We start from the raw sequence: 18,102 nt of genomic DNA, 5'->3' as shown, positions 1-18,102 counted from the left end.
AGACCGCACGGCTAGCCGGGCGGGCATGTTTGGATAGCACACGAGCTGCAAGTACAGCATATATGTCCTCTCGGGCATTAGTCGCTTGGAGCGGATGAAATTTTGCATCAATTCAAACTACTCTTGACTGCCGTAGGATCTGACCAATGCGTGCGGCAATATCACGGAACGATGAACGGCAGTGTCGATGGACCACATTTTTGCCGCTGTTGCATCCAGTAGTACGTTGGTGGCCAAAATGTGGATGGTATCGCTCTTAACTACATTGTGCAGACACGTTGGCATGCTAATCATTAGACAGAGATTTTTCTGTATGCCGCTTTCACGTGTTGCAATTTTCGTGGCCAGCAGGAACTAGAGATCATATCAGTAAACTATAATGCCAGCAGTTTTCGTACTATGCTCCACAGAATTTACTATAATAGAGTATAATGCAGAATTTGATTTCGAGTGATTATTTACAGTTTTACATTTTAATATTATTTTCCTTATTGTCAACTCTCTTAGTTCCACACTCTAAGATTAGCATTTTGCTGCTGCCTGAATTAATTTCTTGGTTTGAAATTTTTGTTTGTATCTAATTCTGATAATGCTGCATTACTAAAATTGTAATGGTCATATTGTATGATTATTCACAGCTGTTACCTTAGAATCCTTGTGTTTTTAAAATAGCACGAGTCTTTTTATTATACTTATTTCTCATTCTTTTTAATAGCCTGCTGGAGAAAATGGTATACCTTCAAGAACTGCGTTATTGCCACCAGGGTATACTATGTGCACACTGAGAGGCTGCAGTGTTAGTGCTGAGGATGTTTGCACGCAGGATGTGTTGAAGACTCTTCATTCTGCTAATGTCCGAACATGTGCTTGTATAATGAGTGCAATATGTACGTTTTTTTTTATGTGATAGTTATTTTAAGCTTGTTATTGTTCTCATTTTCATGAAATACCATTCTATTATATGAAAGACATAATATATATTTGATCAAGATTCAGTGAAGTGTACTGCAAAATGTCTGATGATGACGAAGTACTTTGCTGAAATCGGTCATCGCAATAAATGTTGTACAATAGCGATCTAGGCTGTTTGAAGTTGTACTTTCGTTTCGAAATGAGCAGGTTCCCTTCAGAACTGGCGAAGAAAGGAACACATGGGAAACATTGAGAAGAAGAAGGGACAGGATGCCAGGACATATGTTAAGACATCAGGGAATAATTTCTGTGGAACTACAGGGAGCAGCAGAGGGTGAAAACGGTAGAGGAAGACAAAAGTTGGAATACACCCGTCAAATCATTTGGGACGTATGTTGCAAGTGTTGGTACACGAGAGATATTCGGGGCTTGTCGCATCAAACCAGTGAGAAGACTGATGCATTTCGTAATAAATAAATAATTTGATCACTTGATCACACAGTGTCGGTTTTAACAGCCAGTATTTCCGTCGTGGGTGAATTATGTTTCATGGTAATTAGACTGTGGACTAAGGCACAGTTCTTTGATAAACGTTTGGTATCCTAATACTGGCGATAACATCAGAGGCTATAAAGAGACAGCAGCTTCGAACTTAAAGAAGTTGTTCGATACAGCGGTATTAGTCTTTATAGCCTCTGAGATGTCTCCAGCATCAGGAGACGAAACGATGCACAGAAGAGTACACTTTCGGCATAAAAGAAAGATCAACACGCACGCAACGCTTTTAAAGCGGCGTCATACTCAAGCTTTCGGAAGCTGTCTCTGTCATCGTCATTTAAAGTATAAACCACCGGCTGTCTGAGCTGGCACGGTGTTCCGCTTAAATAGGCGCAGCAGTAGCTCCTGAACCCAGGTCTGGTACCGCGCGCCGCGGAATTTGAATCCGCGCCAGACGTCATGGACGTCGAAGACCCCTAGAGGTCTCTGCACCATCGCGCCGTAAACCGTGGCCGCGTGTGCCTCCTGGCCCACATTTAGTGTGAGGGCGCCACAATGGAACAAGTGATTCCAGTGGCCAATAGCGGCGTCCCCGATCATGTATTTAAGCGCCTGCCTCTCGCTCACCGGGTTTTACATATTCCTTCAAGTCCTAGAATGCCAAGCGCTCCGCCTCGCTTATCGCATCTGTCTCCCCTCCCCCCTGGCGGATCAAGTATGACCTTATTCTGTTCCCTCACCTCCTCCTTTTTCCTCGAACGGATACGCATCCTCTATACCCCCCGTAAACTTGATCCCCCTCACCCGCTTGTCTCTCCCATCCTTTCCCTCCCCCAACCACTGCCGCGCCTCTATTCCCACGTCCCACCTGCTCTCCATCTCTCCACTCTCCATATCCTCGCCCACCAACTCCCCCTTCCTGATGATGCCCTCACCCCTCCATCTACCCCTCCTACCAACTTTGGTCCTCCCATTCTACACCCTGTGCTTTTTCCTTAGGGCACCCTGTCTCCTTTCTCTCCCTCCTCCCTTCCTCCCCCCTTCCCCGATCCCCCATACCTTCTTTCCTTCCCCCCCCCCCCCCAACTCCTCTGCCACTGGCATCTATACCCTCCCCTCTCCCTCCTCCCCCACATTTTCCCCTTTTGGCAGGTCCCCAAACTCGTACACGTCAAGTGAACATTCGCGCGCCGGAGATCACCGCCATCGTTTCTTTGTGTGTGCTGTCGTGTTAGTGCTTCAGTGTTTCACCGCCAACGCTCCATCGTTCACGTGTATCATTTCAGTCATCAGTGGTCGTGTACAAGTGCTGGACGTTTTTTCTTTTACTACACCTGTAAAAGGCTCTGTGTTTTTTACTCATGCGTCTACTGTTTTTTTTGTCCACCATTATGTTTTGTTTTTCTGTATCTTCCTTGTATCTATTTTTACTGTCTGTGGCCGAAGAGTGGCGTAATATAGCCGCTGCCAGCCCATCTTTTGTACAAGGTGTTGAAATAACAATAAAGAAAAAAGAAAGCTCACCGGGCCAGTCTAATCTCGCGTGCGTCACTGGACATATCGCCTCGCCTTAGACAGCGTATCAACTTGTTTACTCTGTGTACGAGCGAACGTGGTTGTCTAGTTAAGTTTTCTTGTGACTCTGTCGTTTCGAGCTTGTTGTTGCTCGTTTGGTCCTTCGTTGGTCGTGTCCGTCCTCTCCTGTTTGTGTTGTCGCCCGCGAGCCACTCCGTGGGTCTTGCCGCGCTTAAGACACGTCAACGCCGCGATAGTTCCGGTCGCAGTTAGAACATTAGGATTGAGGTTACAGAAGAAAACAGCTTATTCATAACAGTTGTGGTACGAACATTTACCACCATGGCCACAGTCAGTCACTGTGTTGAAACAGGAATTTCCAGAAAATAGATTTAATTTATTCAGTATGTAATATAAATGTTTGAGGAGTCATTTCCCTGTAGCGAACACAGCGCTGTTGTTGTAGTTAAGCATTGCTGTGGTGATGTTTGCAGTGCTGCTGCTGTGCTCCTCGTTGATGGACGCAGTGGTGTGCGTGCTCGCGCGCCGAGTGCGGATCTACCCGGACATGGAGGCGGAGGAGACCGAGTCTGGCGGGGGCGGCGGGGGCAGCGAGCTGAGCGCCAGCCAGCGCCAGAAGCTGCTGCGGCGGCGCGCCACGCCCCTGCCCAGGCGGCGCCGCGACGCCCCGGAGGTGCAGCTGCGGCGCCGCGCCGCCACCGGCGCCGAAGACGAGGACGACGGCGACGACGACGGCGACGACGAGGTGGAGGAGCTGCGCGCCGTGCAGAGCCTGATGGCGCGAGGCAACGGCCAGCCCGGGCTCGCCACCACCGCCTTCTAGCTGGCCGTCCGGAGCGGTCCGACTGTGGAAGGTCGCCGCTGGCCAGGAACTAGCGAGATACCGAAAAGGCGGCTCCGAGTGTTGGAGTTCCTCAGAGGGGAAGAGACTCATCGGAGGTCGTGCTATTTGAGTCCATCGTGTTCTCAAGTGTCAACTTCCCATTACTGTGTTGTTATTTCTCTGAGGAGCACTCATAAAGTTTTAATTACCACCTTGAAAAATTAAAAATACGTAGTTACTGTTTTGTTTAGATGCAGGCAGATGTCGCCAGTGTTGGTCCAGACTGAAATACTTCCGCCACAGTACCGTAACAGGCCACTAGAGGAGCGCAAAGAAAATGGCTCAGACCGCCGGCGTAGTGGCGGTGGCTCCTCTAGCGGAATTCTACTGTACTGTGTGACGCATCTGGACCATTACCGGACCTGTACCAGCACGTAAACAAAATGTTAATTACGTAAGTTTTAACACTCCCAGTGCGTTAGCAAGACCAGTCACAGAAACTACTGGTAACTCGGCGTGGTTGCTAGTGGAGATACGTACGTCCGTCGCATCTCGCTGTAGGTACCTGAAATACACTGACCTGTGTCTCTCTGATGATGGTGTCCACTCTGCACAGTGGAAGTGCTGGTCGTTGATTCGCCAGACATAGAATCAGGATGAATCGCTTTGATTGTGTATAACGATGTGAAGTCTGTCAGAAGTTAGTAGTCGAATAACAGAGTGCACGGTTTTTGAAGAGTTTTACGAAACACGTTTACACAATCACTTATTATCCATCTGCGCCATATTGCAGATTACAGCGGTCTTACACTAGCGTACTGTATCAAAACAATGACAGTTACATTTAAAAAACTCTAAATAGTGCAACGATTTAACTGAAAATGCAAGTTGTACCGTGATCAGCGGGTTCTATACCCGACACGAAGCCGCTCACGTCCGCTGTCTCTTCTCGCTTTGTTACTTTAACACAGTAGGAAAATACTCCCTTGAGTTTTTGGCCAGTCAGAGCCCTCCGTATGTATATGCTGCCTTATGGGGTCGAACACTGGCCGTCTTCCTACGTGGCTGATGTAATGCCACATCACCTAGGGCGCTACGCAGGGCAGTCCTTGTCCCCCAGTTCATCTACTCTCTCTCTCTCTCACACACACACACAATCCACTGGCAAAATATATCCAACAGTGCGTAATCTTAGATAGTACTCACTGAGTGCCCCTAATAACATAATATTTATAAAGTTTACGTTTTCGGGGTGAATATTAAACTATTATGACAGCCCCTCGTGACATCACTACATGCCAGTCTCCACACCTCAATCAAATAGTTTGGCTTCACACGCGTGCATTAATAAAAGACTGTTTACACAAAGTGAGGCATCTTCGTTTCCGGTTATTTGATTTACAGTTTGATGGCGTACTGGGGACTAGTGCGTAGGTTTCTTCTTCATCTCTATACCTGTAGCTAGACTGAGGAGTAAAGCTGGAATAAACGTCGAACTTGAGGTAGAAGAATCATAGTGGGTAAAGCGTGCTGTTTTACGTGCTATAATCTCAATTCATGGTTGCACCCTTTAGATTTTAACTGTAAATTTTTCACACTCTAACTACTAGCTAGTCACCCATCGTTAAACGGTACCGTAAGTAATAATACAAACTGTACTCAAACAAAATTTTCTGAATGAAAACCGGCCGCTCATTTTTTTCTCATTGTATTACGTTTTTGGGTCTGTCCTTCATACAGTCATGTAGAAGCATGTAAAACAGAACAAACAATTCGGTTGGGAATGAGGCAGAAGATAATGAATGGGACAGTGTCAGTACTCATTGCGCTTCACTCCAGTTCTCACCGACTTGTTCATGAAAATCAAGTGACACAACGTGGTTGAGATGAGGGAAGGATCAAGATCTAGTCACATCTGAAAATATGTCACGAGCGAAAGTGCACCCATTTAGAATGAAAATATATGTTAGCAAACCTGTAGGTAACATTACTGTACAAAAAACTGAAGAGCATAGTTTTCGGTTTCCGCTGCTGTTTCCATCAATTCAGCACTCAAGGAAAGGGACAGGAAGTTATAACAGAAGCGAGTAAATAATTTAACAGATGTATCATGAAGCAATAATCATTCTTTGATTCGTAATGTTGCAGCTCTAGCATACTGATCGACAGACTTGTAAGTTAACTAGCACTATACTTTGTTGCAAGTTTCGCAGCACTTGTTTATTTTACCCAGTACTGATACTCTTAATTAGGACCAAAGTACTGGAATTCATTCATATTCGTAGAAGCATCGCGACAGTATTGCGATGGAGCTGGATGGTGTGCCTGCGAAGAAAAATATGCGGCTAACATAAAACGAGCTATCTACGTTAATTAAAAGATTATAACTATGTAGAAGAACACGCCCACAGGGCATCATAGGGTCCCTGAAATTTCCAAGAACCTACACTGCTGATACATACTGTTATTCCAGTCGAAATAAAGGAAGGAAGGAACAATGCTCTGTAATATCTCTTAATATGACTTATGAAGCTGTACGAGCCTACCAGACTATGCCAACTGAAAGTGACCTCACTGAAATAATTGCCATCAGTAACGAGTGATTCAAGATTACTGATACCCTGAGATGGATTAGAGTGGGAAATATTCATTTGCTGCCACAGTTGTAAATACTCGGCAGTGAATAAGACAGTAAACATCATTTACGACAGTATTGGTATGATTTAAAAGACGTGTGAATATTTGGTGAGCACTACACCCACACGATCGTGACATTATTATTTGTGGAATATAGTGTGTGAACATAGTTGCTAAGACAGTGCAAGATAAACAATATACTGAGTGGACGAAGCTGCCTAGACGGTAGGAAGTAAATAATGCAATGAGTGGACGAATTTTCTAAGACAATACAAACTGAATCCAATTCACAATAGTTGAGATATTCATTTTCATATTCATATTTGTATGTTTATGAGAAGAGTCCGATTGTAAAATGAAATACATTCGACTTTTGATTAACTTTTGAAGAAGGAGACGCAAATTAGATGAAAATACTTTACTTGAAGGGAATCACTCCTACTGTTGGACATTATTAAGATACACATCAGTTTTGATCGGGGAACAATTATTTTGCATAAAATTTTAGAGACTGTAAATATCAAGATCTCAACCACTGTCTCCATCCTCTCGTTGACTAGCACGCAACTCACTTTCAGACATTTATTTCTTATCCACTGTGATTAGCTGGAACAATAGGCCACACAGACAGTATCGAATATCCATTGGATGCGATAAAATAACACTGAATAGAAATATTATTCAAGTGAATCGAAAGTCTTCCCTGCTAAAACTATCGTGTTTGTATGCCAAAATCTGTTATCTTTCCAACGAGTTCCTGTTTCTAACAATTTATTACATAAGGTCTCAGGGAAAATGTGAATAATTTGGTCCCTTGTTTGTAGAAAGAAATAGTGGATGACTGATGTGTACAGCTGTGACATTTTAAATCTCTGGAGATGAAATGTAATTGTGCTTTTAATAAAAATTTTATTTTTCAGACTTACATATAAAAACGTTTAATGACTTTCTCTTGCAAAATTGTATTCTTTATCCTTACAATAACATTTTCTTTTTAGTTTCTGAATGTTCCGTTGGGTGTCTCTTATGGGGACATATGATTACTGCAGTAATTACTCGAGCAGTGTTCTATATGGTAAGATTACAAGAATTTTGCGATGTCGCACTTAACCTTTGATGTGTTGACTGAGTCCTTTGCAAAGTCGTTTAACATAAGCATTTCATTACTCGATAATTCTGCCGTGTGCCAAGCACTTCTTGACTCAAAATAAACGTAATTTCCCGTTGCTTCAGCTGTGACGGTTACAGACGCTAATGATGACAGGTATTTTCTCCCACTGGGTCGTATAAGCGTCAATCTTCCACGACGATCTTCTCTTGCACCTCCTCCACTTCTTTCGGTTTCACTTCCTCGTCAAATATCTTCAGGTCCTTCACGAAGTACCACACACCAGCATCAAACAGCGTCCCAATAGCTACAAAACCTGCCGAAGAAATAATAGGTTAGTATCAGCGTAAATTTGTCTTCTGTGCTAGACCAAAATGTACAACGTAGGAAATACCTCTAGACTTGTTTCACCCAGGAATTTCCCAAATATAATTTAAGTTCCTTGTACGTACGAGGGCTAAAACTGTTTTCTCGAATCCGCACTCATGGAGAGATAATATTTCCTTTCCTCTCGAGCTTAGTGTATTGTTGGGTATGAACTAGTAGAGTGTTTCATTTTATCTCCACGATGTACTGAACATTGACAGGATGGAGCCTATGTTTGAGAGAAGACATCTACTAGTTATCGCACTATCAAATCAAACTCCAAGGCGATAATTAAACAATAACACCTCGCTTCAAAAAAATTCTCATAGGTGTGTGATCGCTTCGTGCATTTACAATGAAATGGCATTAGTTCCATGCGACTTCTAACAGTATTTGGTCAGTATTTGGTTACGGTTATTTATGCACCTTCAGCATTGCAGCACGTCAGCAATCGTAAGTAGCGCACGATGTTGATTGTTCACGGATGGTAACGACGGCCCCCCCTCCCCCTATTTTCATACGTTTTCCGTCCTACTGTATTAAGGGTTTGGTTAGCCAAGAAGAGCACCATTTGTATTTTCTTATTGCTGCGCGCTTTTAGGAGGTATTTTATGTATCTTCGTTGGCTTCTATGTAATTATAAGATTATGGAACCAGGGTATGTTATAAATCTTTTAAGTCTTCTGATTATGGCATGGTCGGTCGCTTAGTATTATGGCGTCTAGCGACTCTCGTTGTTTTTGCTGCAGATATTATTATTCCGGTTTTATCCGTTAACAATAATGTCCTTAGCATAGCTATCTTTTCAGTTTAGTTGTAAATTCTACCTAATTCTAGGGCCTCGGCCTCCATATAAGTCGGTGACTGATTTACCACCCATGCACAAAGTTTGTCGTGCGTTGCTATTAAATGTGTCTTAATTCCCGCATCATCGCTTTTATCATTTGCTCAGTTTCCTATTTGTGCGACAACTTTTGGCAATAAGTTAGGTCCCGATCCGTGTTAACTTTGTTATCCCGCTCCCATGCATAAGAAGAGCGTTTCCTGGCCGCGCGCATGCGCAGTGATTTCGATAGCCGCGCGCGTGATCAGCCTGCGGTGCTTCAGTCCGGCGGAGAACCTGCGACCATCGTACGTTGGCTGGGGCGAGGCAGCACACACAGGGTTGAGATAAGTAGTATTACTGGCTTGGTACATGTGTACTGTGTATTTGTAAAAAGTTTTTATGGGGTCTTGCCACTATAGGTGTTGATTTTAGCCTTTGTCTATACCTGTTTAGGCAACCTGTTTTACATTTGTTCTGAAGAAGGCGTGGTTACCCATGCTCAAACATAGGTAAACACCAGGTAGTTCATGCAATCGAGGTGGATTTTTCATATATATATATAGTAACACCGACAAATTGCAGGAACGGATGGCTGACTGGAAATGGAGGAAAAAAGTTGTACGAATATTTTCCACAAAATGGACGGTATGCTGCAACAACTAAAAATCGTCCCGGAACAAAGGATTGAGGCGCATAGCATCCATGTCACAACAAATATTCCACGGGATTGCAGGTGACAGGGATAGTAGCGTTTGTCGTGCAAGATACAAATAACCGTACTTTGGCGGGCCACTTGACTAGAGCTTGTGTTAGGTTTCGTCTCAGTACCCTGTAGAACATCGTCCTCCAGATATGGTGTACACATAGTCCGCCACCTCGTTGGACGTTCGTCTGACTGAAAGGACCCATGATGATGTAAACGCCGCAGAGAGGGCTTGAAATGTTGGGTGATGTGCTTGGTGTCTGCGAGGGTACTTGTTTTGCTACAGCAGTGCTGGATCTCCACCAGTTTCATCTTCATGGCCATATGCAAACACCATCTCGGCTTGCTCCCAGCATGAATACCGGACCATCCTGCTAATTACAGCATGCTGCGTCAGTCACACAGCATGCAAGTAAAATACGGCATGCTGTCAGAGGAACTGTCATTCGTCAGCTCTGTCTGCTGTGGCAACGGTGCATTTCCGGTCACATGTTCACAGGACTTTTTTTCCAGTGAGGAATCCGCTCCTGCAGTTTGCCTGTTTTATTAATGTTCACCCTGCATAATCCATCGATGGAAGTGTTTAATTTATTCTCTGTTCGTTGAGCCGTGAATCAGCCGTAAGCTGGTATAGTAGCATATTTCTGCTGATGCAGTTCGCGGTGGCATATAGAAGTTGTGAGTAGTTATCATTTTTTCTAATGTGGTGTACCACGCTTAGTATTAAAGCAACGCGGCACAATGAGGAGAAAGCAAACACCACCTGTGTCCAACTTACTTCCAGCCAGAGAAGGAATTGCAGTGTCACACAGAAGTGCGTACTTGCATGTGTATGTGTGTGTGTGTGTGTGTGTGTGTGTGTGTGTGTGTGTGTGTGTGTGTGTGTGTGTGTCCATTCAAAGTATATACTGAGCTCCACGGATTAAGTAATCTAATTTTGAACACCAAATTGTAGATACTAAATCAGTATTAGGAATCACCTCTCCGATCCTGCAATGTGACTTTCGACTGGAAACACAGAACTATCTACAGCTCATATGTGTTCGCCGTCACTATCTCGCAGTACGCAGCCTTTCACAGTTTTAAAGACAGCTTGGAGAATGGCAGCCCATTCTTCATGGAGTGCAGCACTGGGGATAGGTATCGATGTCGGTCGGTGAGGCTTAACATGAAGTCGACGTTACAAAACATCCCAAAGGTGTTCAGTAGGGTTCAGGTCAGGACTCTGTGCAGGCCAGTCCATTACAGGGATGTTATTGTCGTGTAACCATTCCGCCACAGCCCGTGCATTATAAACAGGTACTCGATCGTGTTGAAACATGCAATCGCCATCCCCGAATTGCTCTTCAACAGTGGGAAGCAACAAGGTGCTTCAAACATCAGTGTAGACCTGTGGTGTGATAGTGCCACGCAAAAAAACAAGGAGTGCAAGCACCCTCCGTGAAAAACACGACCACACCATAAAACCACCGCCTCCGCATTTTGCTGTTGGCACTACACACGCTGGCAATGGCGTTCACCGGGCATTCGCCTTATCCACACCCTGACATCGGGTCGCCACATTGTGCACCGTCATTTGTCACTCCAGACAACGTTTTCCACTGTTCAATTGTCCAAAGTTTACGCTCATTACACCAAGCGAGACGTAGTTTGGCATTTACCGGCGTGATGTGTGGCTTATGAACAGTCGCTCGGCCGAGAAATCCAAGTTTTCTCACCTCCCGCCTAAGTGTCATAGTACTTGCAGTGGATCGTGATGCAGTTTGGAATTCCTGAGTGATGGTCTGGATAGATGTCTGGCTATTCCACATTACGACTCTCTTCAGGTGTCGGCGGTCTCTGTCAGTCAACGGACGAGGTCGGCTTGTACGTTTTTATGCTGTACGTGTCTCTTCACGTTTCCACTTCACCATCACATCGGAAACATTGGACCTAGGGATATTTAGGAGTGTGGAAATCTCGCGTACAGACGTATGACACAAGTGACACCCAATCACATGATCACTTTTCAAGTCCGTGAATCCGCGGAGCGCCCCATTCTGCTCTCTCACGATGTCTAATGACTACCGAGGTCGCTGATATGGAGTACCTGGCAGTAGGTGGCAGCACAATGCACCTAATGTGAGAAACGTATGTTTTTGGTGATGTCCGGAAACTTTTGATCATATAGTATATAGGGGAAAAATGTAGCCTCATTTAATCATCTAATAATCCAATTGACAATTGCTAGGCTCTTCGTCTAAGTTCCAGACACTTAGACACTTACTTTTCTTAATAACCAACAATAATAGTAGTAATGATAATAGTAACAGTAATAATAATAACTGTTTGTCTGAAAGTGCTGTTTATGATGCTTCCACATGCAAAATATGCAGGCCGAAAATAAGTAAAAGAATCGTCGAATCTTTACAGTGCTTCGGTATTTGTAGGGAACCTCCATATTAGTAACAAGAGTATAAACAGGTATTTCTTTTCGATGTCTATTGTTTCGGTATCCACATCAACTTCTCAATAGATTTTTAGACTACTAAGGCAAGAAATAATAAAGTACCGGCTTTGAAAGTATGATGATGCGCAGAAAAGTATTTAATAGCAAAAATACTCGTATTTGTTACAGTTGTATTAACTGCACTTGAAAATATCTCTATTAAACATTTGCAACAAATTTTATGACAATTAAAGAGCTTGTAAATTCTATGTAGTATACTGGACAGGTCAGCGCAGTAGTAAAGAGTAAATGCACATGTAGCCTCTAACTAACTTACCATATTTCAGGCACATACAGCAGGTTACATAGTCTTTTTTTGGGTAAACTAAGAAAATTTGGTGGATATTTCGTATGTATTTGAATTACATTCAGTTACTAGAAAGCAGTAATAATTGAGTGTTGTTTGTTACGTTCTGTTTTGGAATACGGTTTAAATAATTCGGAGTATGAAGACAAGGTGAACTGAACTTATTATATGACTGATACATTGCTAGACTTCGTAAGCATCTATTAAAGAAAATACGTATTTAGAATCGAGTTCCATGTGTGAAAGCAGTTAGTGAAATGAAAATATTTATTCTGCAATATGTTCTTCTGGTGAGTTTATATAAACGTACCCACAAAAGTTTTTGATTTTAGGAAAATGTGTTACATAGTTTTCGATCGCAAGAAGCGCAGGAGACGACTCATCAGATGTAACTATCTCTATTTTTAGCGAAATTTGTAAGTTCTCTGAAATAAATGACTGTGGAAAGTGCTAAACAACCAGGCAAGAATTTATTTTCTCTACAAAGAACTCGTCTTGTTCAAGACAGGACCACATTCACTCGACAAATAAACTAAACTTCTGGCTAAAACCATTAAAAGTATTAATTTTAGGCGATGTGTGGTAAGAGTCGTAGCCCAAGCAGACACGAGGTTTCATTGTAAATATGTTTGCATTGCTGCAGCATAAAATCTACACTCCTGGAAATTGAAATAAGAACACCGTGAATTCATTGTCCCAGGAAGGGGAAACTTTATTGACACATTCCTGGGGTCAGATACATCACATGATCACACTGACAGAACCACAGGCACATAGACACAGGCAACACAGCATGCACAATGTCGGCACTAGTACAGTGTATATCCACCTTTCGCAGCAATGCAGGCTGCTATTCTCCCATGGAGACGATCGTAGAGATGCTGGATGTAGTCCTGTGGAACGGCTTGCCATGCCATTTCCACCTGGCGCCTCAGTTGGACCAGCGTTCGTGCTGGACGTGCAGACCACGTGAGACGACGCTTCATCCAGTCCCAAACATGCTCAATGGGGGACAGATCTGGAGATCTTCCTGGCCAGGGTAGTTGACTTACACCTTCTAGAGCACGTTGGGTGGCACGGGATACATGCGCACGTGCATTGTCCTGTTGGAATAGCAAGCTCCCTTGCCGGTCTAGGAATGGTAGAACGATGGGTTCGATGACGGTTTGGATGTACCGTGCATCATTCAGTGTCCCCTTGACGATCACCAGAGGTGTACGGCCAGTGTAGGAGATCGCTCCCCACACCATGATGCCGGGTGTTGGCCCTGTGTGCCTCGGTCGTATGCAGTTCTGATTGTGGCGCTCACCTGCACGGCGCCAAACACGCATACGACCATCATTGGCACCAAGGCAGAAGCCACTCTCATCGCTGAAGACGACACGTCTCCATTCGTCCCTCCATTCACGCCTGTCGCGACACCACAGGAGGCGGGCTGCACGATGTTGGGGCGTGAGCGGAAGACGGCCTAACGGTGTGCGGGACCGTAGCCCAGCTTCATAGAGACGGTTGCGAATGGTCCTCGCCGATACCCCAGGAGCAACAGTGTCCCTAATTTGCTGGGAAGTGGCGGTGCGGTCCCATACGGCACTGTGTAGAATCCTACGGTCTTGGCGTGCATCCGTGCGTCGCTGCGGTCCGGTCCCAGGTCGACGGGCACGTGCACCTTCCGCCGACCACTGGCGACAACATCGATGTACTGTGGAGACCTCACGCCCCATGTGTTGAGCAATTCGGCGGTACGTCCACCCGGCCTCCCGCATGCCCACTATACGCCCTCGCTCAAAGTCCACGCTGTCGCGGCATGCTACCAGTGTTAAAGACTGCGATACATCTCCGTATGCCACGGCAAACTGGCTGACACTGACGGCGGCGGTGCACAAATGCTGCGCAGCTAGCGCCATTCGACGGCCAACACCGCGGTTCCTGGTGTGTCCGCTGTACCGTGCGTGTGATCATTGCTTGTACAGCCCTCTCGCAGTGTCCGGAGCAAGTATGGTGGGTCTGACACACCGGTGTCAATGTGTTCTTTTTTCCATTTCCAGGAGTGTATATCAGGGCCCTTATTTTTCTTTTTACTTGGAATATTAGAACCTGACTGCTGATTTTTATTTCATACAAAACTGGCATAATTCGCATATTTTGCCCTGCATTCTAGATTAGTACTTCTCTACTATACAAAACATTGAAAATTCAGTAAAGGACAATCGGTGCCTTGCAATACGGCTGCTATCGATACTTTAATTGCAACTTTTTCAAAGTGTATGTGTCAATATCGTTAGGAAATATTGCACCTGAGCGAACTGCGCTACGTCTCAGTTGCAGAGTGCCATTGTGCTGACTATGTGAATGACTGCGACTTACCTGCAGCCGTGAAGTTGAGCGTGTATCTCAGCGTCTCTCCGTTGTACAGCCAGCAATTGCCCGTACCCGAACACGTCTTACCCCATACCAGGCATGTAGAGTCTGCAACAACGACACAGTTTTTTTTTTATCCAAGATCGTTAATGAATATTTCTATATTTGAATATAAAAGAATTCACATGCACATCGATTTATAAACAACGAATCAATTTTAAGCGAATTTAAGAGTATGAGTCAGCAATGCTCTTCGAATATGACAGAGAGAGAGAGAGAGAGAGAGAGTGAGTGAGTGAATATCCTGTCGAGATTTATCTCAAGAGTTCCTCCTAGGTTTTACTCGTGGTTGACTGTCAAGGGTGCAAAAAGTGTTGCGGTTTATTGCTGTTAGACATTTTTCGTTAGATGGAGAGACGTTTAGTTGAGAGTAGACATTTGGTGTGACAGCAACTCTGAGCGGGAACACAAGAGCGTATATTTCGGAAGAACTGCCATTTTCAAATCTGAGAGTTTAGATGATAGCACGAAATAACGTGCGTGTAGGCTGCCTATTCGTCCTTGTTACGCTACGAGTGACGGAGGGCGTGACAAACTCTGTATGTCTGATTTACAGCTGACAGACAGTTGCTGCGTATGACAGACTGCACACGCCGATTAAGAGACGAAGTGTGGACTAAAGAAGACCGGAGAAGAGCGTTATATCACACCTTTATTTAATCTTTTCCCCAGTGGTATTGCAGAGTCGCTTTAGTGTCAAAAATTGATTGTTAATCTGTGTGTCTATGCTGGTGGCTTCGCTCACAGTACGTCTAGGATGAACTATTTTGTCCATTCATTAAGTTTTACATCTATTCATTTTAAATCACTATAATACAAGTTTTGAGCTGTGCATTAAAGGACAGTAAATCTGATCACGCAATGAACAACCTGATATCTTCTATCAAAGACCGCTTTTTCTGTCTCTGTTTTCGATAACTGAAACGGCGTGATAAACACGGCTTCCGCCTGGAATCTCATTGACTGGAGGGGAATTGTCTTCAATGACGAGACTCGCTTTGAAATGAGCACCTATGACCTTCACCTACCTTCATAGATGATGGAAAGCTAGAAGTTTCTCCGCATGGTGAAAGCAGTACAGTACTGCTCCCAGAAGGGGTTGAATGCGTCAGAAGTGTGAGAGCTATTCCCAATAATACTAATGCACGCAAATAAATCAACGGGTGTGCTTCATGACCCACTGGTAATGCATGTGGGCCTGTTAGTAGACAATGATAAAAACGACATCCCGCTTGTACACAAGTATCAAAGTGAGGAATAACAACTAATACAGACTGACCTTTTAGAAACTAAAATCTTCCAGGCTAAGGTCAATCGATACAAGAACGAACTGAGTAATGTGATGTCGGAATGTGCTTCGGTGCCGTCAGAAACATCGGCTGCTGTTACAGAAGATTTACAAAGAGTGCTGGGCGAAAGACGAGTTCCTCTCTCCTATAGAATTTACAAGACTCTTGAAAGCCACTACGCATTCTAAAACTGTCCTGTCAGTGGAAAAACTCTTCGAAAAGGACATACTTGCCCTAAATCTGGAGGAAGAAAAGATAAACTGCAGAATGAAAGCTATCAAAACAAACTGAAATTACAACTGTGTTGTGCCTTGGAAACAGAAAGGTCATCATGCCAGAAATCTGGTGCATTCAGATCATCCTGTAAAGATCCCACGCTGAAACATATTGTATTTTGCACCTTGTACGAGAAAACAATATAGATTTAGGTTTTGTTCGGGAGCCATACTGTACCAAAATAAAACCTCAGAATTATGCGGAAGTGCCGAACTCTCAGTGCAGGATACGAAAGGGAACTCGCCGCTGTCAACAATTATCAACAGAGGAGCAGACGCATTAATGTTAACCAGTATTCATCCTAGTGTACTGTGGTGGCAGAAAAAGCAACTGTATGCTTACGATTCTATTCCGTTAGCGTTTACTTCTATATGGCAAAGAATACATCATCTGATTTAGGAAAGTTTGATAAAATTTTATCTATTAAGAACGACGTTGCTATTTTATTTGCCACCGACAGTAATGCAAGGTTGAGTCTGCAGCATGATTCAGTAAGCGATAACAGAGGAAGAAATAGGGAACAGTACTAAGAAGACACAGTCACTTACATGCTTGATTAATTTGCACCATCAGACGAGGAAACAGCATTTAGTGAGCACTCTAAACAAATACGACGACAGACACAGAATCTATCAAATGACGGAACAAGAAATTCTTGAAATAATAAAAGGAACGAATCCGACTAAGAGCCCTGCCGAAAACGAAATCAGCAGGAAATATTCCTTCGAATGTTCCGACTTGATTTAGAGTATGTAACGATAGTGTACAGCATTTGTTTAGAATCATAGTTCTTTTCCTAACTAGTGGAAGAAAGACAAAATAATACCAATAGCAAAACCTGCAAAGAAGGATAGAATAAAAATTACTAAATATCGCCATTGGACTCCTGTATAGCGAGGAAAAAATGCTGGAAAACTGTCAATAAACAGATGTATGCACTATGTTTCTTCAAAGGACTTTCTTCACAACAACCAATATTTGTTCACTCCGCATAAAAGCACTGTAGAGGCTTTAGAAGCAGCAAAAATTTTTTTCAAACCCTCTGGTGCTTGGCCGATATGTATTAATGGTAAGCATGGAGGTACGAGAGGTCTTCGATGCCGCTTGGTAGCGTTATATTCTCATTGCTCTACCGAAATTGTAGTTTCCCTGAAATTTACACAATTTAGTTAAACGTTATTTTGACGAGCTAATGCCGTTTCAGCTTGTCAACAACGTCAAGAGTGAGAGGTAAATAACGGAAGGGTGCTCAAAAGGCTTCTGTAGTGCACCAAGGTTCTGGAACGTACAACACACCGTGTTGTTAAAAATAAATTACACAACACAAACGATCTCCTCTGCTTACGATTTGGTGATACTGACAAAAGGAAGCAGCGACTAGGCACCTGAGAGCGCTCTAATATTGAGTTACGAAAAGTCGATGAATGGGATGAAAATCCAAGTTTATTTCAGTGCGCAGGAATAGAAAGTACACTACTGGCCATTAAAATTGCTACGCCAAGAAGTAATGCAGATGATAAACGGGTATTCATCTGACAAATATATTATACTAGAACTGACATGTGATTACATTTTCACGCAATTTGGGTGCATAGATCCTGAGAAATCAGTACCCATAACAACCACCTCTGGCCGTAATAACGGCCTTGATACGCCTGGGCATTGAGTCAAACAGAGCTTGGGTGGCGTGTACAGTTACATGTACAGCTTCAACACGACACCACAGTTCATCAAGAGTAGTGACTGGCGTATTGTGACGAGCCAGTTGCTCGGCCACCGTTGACCAGGCGTTTCCAGTTGGTGAGAGATCTGGAGAATGTTCTGGCCAGGGCAGCAGTCGAACATTTTCTGTATCCAGAAAGGCCCGTACGGGACCTGCAACATGCGATCGTGCATTATCCTGCTGAAATGTAAG

At 43.9% G+C, this 18,102-nt stretch overlaps 2 protein-coding genes across 2 annotated transcripts in view; one reads left to right on the top strand and one right to left on the bottom strand.

Annotated features, from left to right (window-relative positions):
* The window catches only part of LOC126279819 (solute carrier organic anion transporter family member 74D-like), a 98,421-nt gene extending 91,094 nt beyond the window's left edge, over nucleotides 1-7,327 (top strand). The window contains exon 11 of the mRNA XM_049979708.1: nucleotides 3,420-7,327. Within this exon, the coding sequence (XP_049835665.1) occupies nucleotides 3,420-3,769 (350 nt within the window). The 3' untranslated portion in view covers nucleotides 3,770-7,327. The remainder of the gene's footprint in view (nucleotides 1-3,419) is intronic.
* LOC126279803 (solute carrier organic anion transporter family member 74D-like) overlaps nucleotides 7,296-18,102 on the bottom strand; it is a 104,787-nt gene continuing 93,980 nt past the window's right edge. Inside the window, exons 10-11 of the mRNA XM_049979707.1 lie at nucleotides 14,569-14,670; nucleotides 7,296-7,830 (exon numbers count right to left, since the gene is read on the bottom strand). Of these exons, the coding sequence (XP_049835664.1) occupies nucleotides 7,700-7,830; nucleotides 14,569-14,670 (233 nt within the window). The 3' untranslated portion in view covers nucleotides 7,296-7,699. The remainder of the gene's footprint in view (nucleotides 7,831-14,568; nucleotides 14,671-18,102) is intronic.

Source organism: Schistocerca gregaria, chromosome 1 (assembly GCF_023897955.1).
Source record: "Schistocerca gregaria isolate iqSchGreg1 chromosome 1, iqSchGreg1.2, whole genome shotgun sequence".
NCBI classification, from domain to species: domain Eukaryota; kingdom Metazoa; phylum Arthropoda; class Insecta; order Orthoptera; family Acrididae; genus Schistocerca; species Schistocerca gregaria.
Note: the sequence above shows the minus strand (reverse complement) of the source record. Positions and strands in the feature narration are given on the sequence as shown.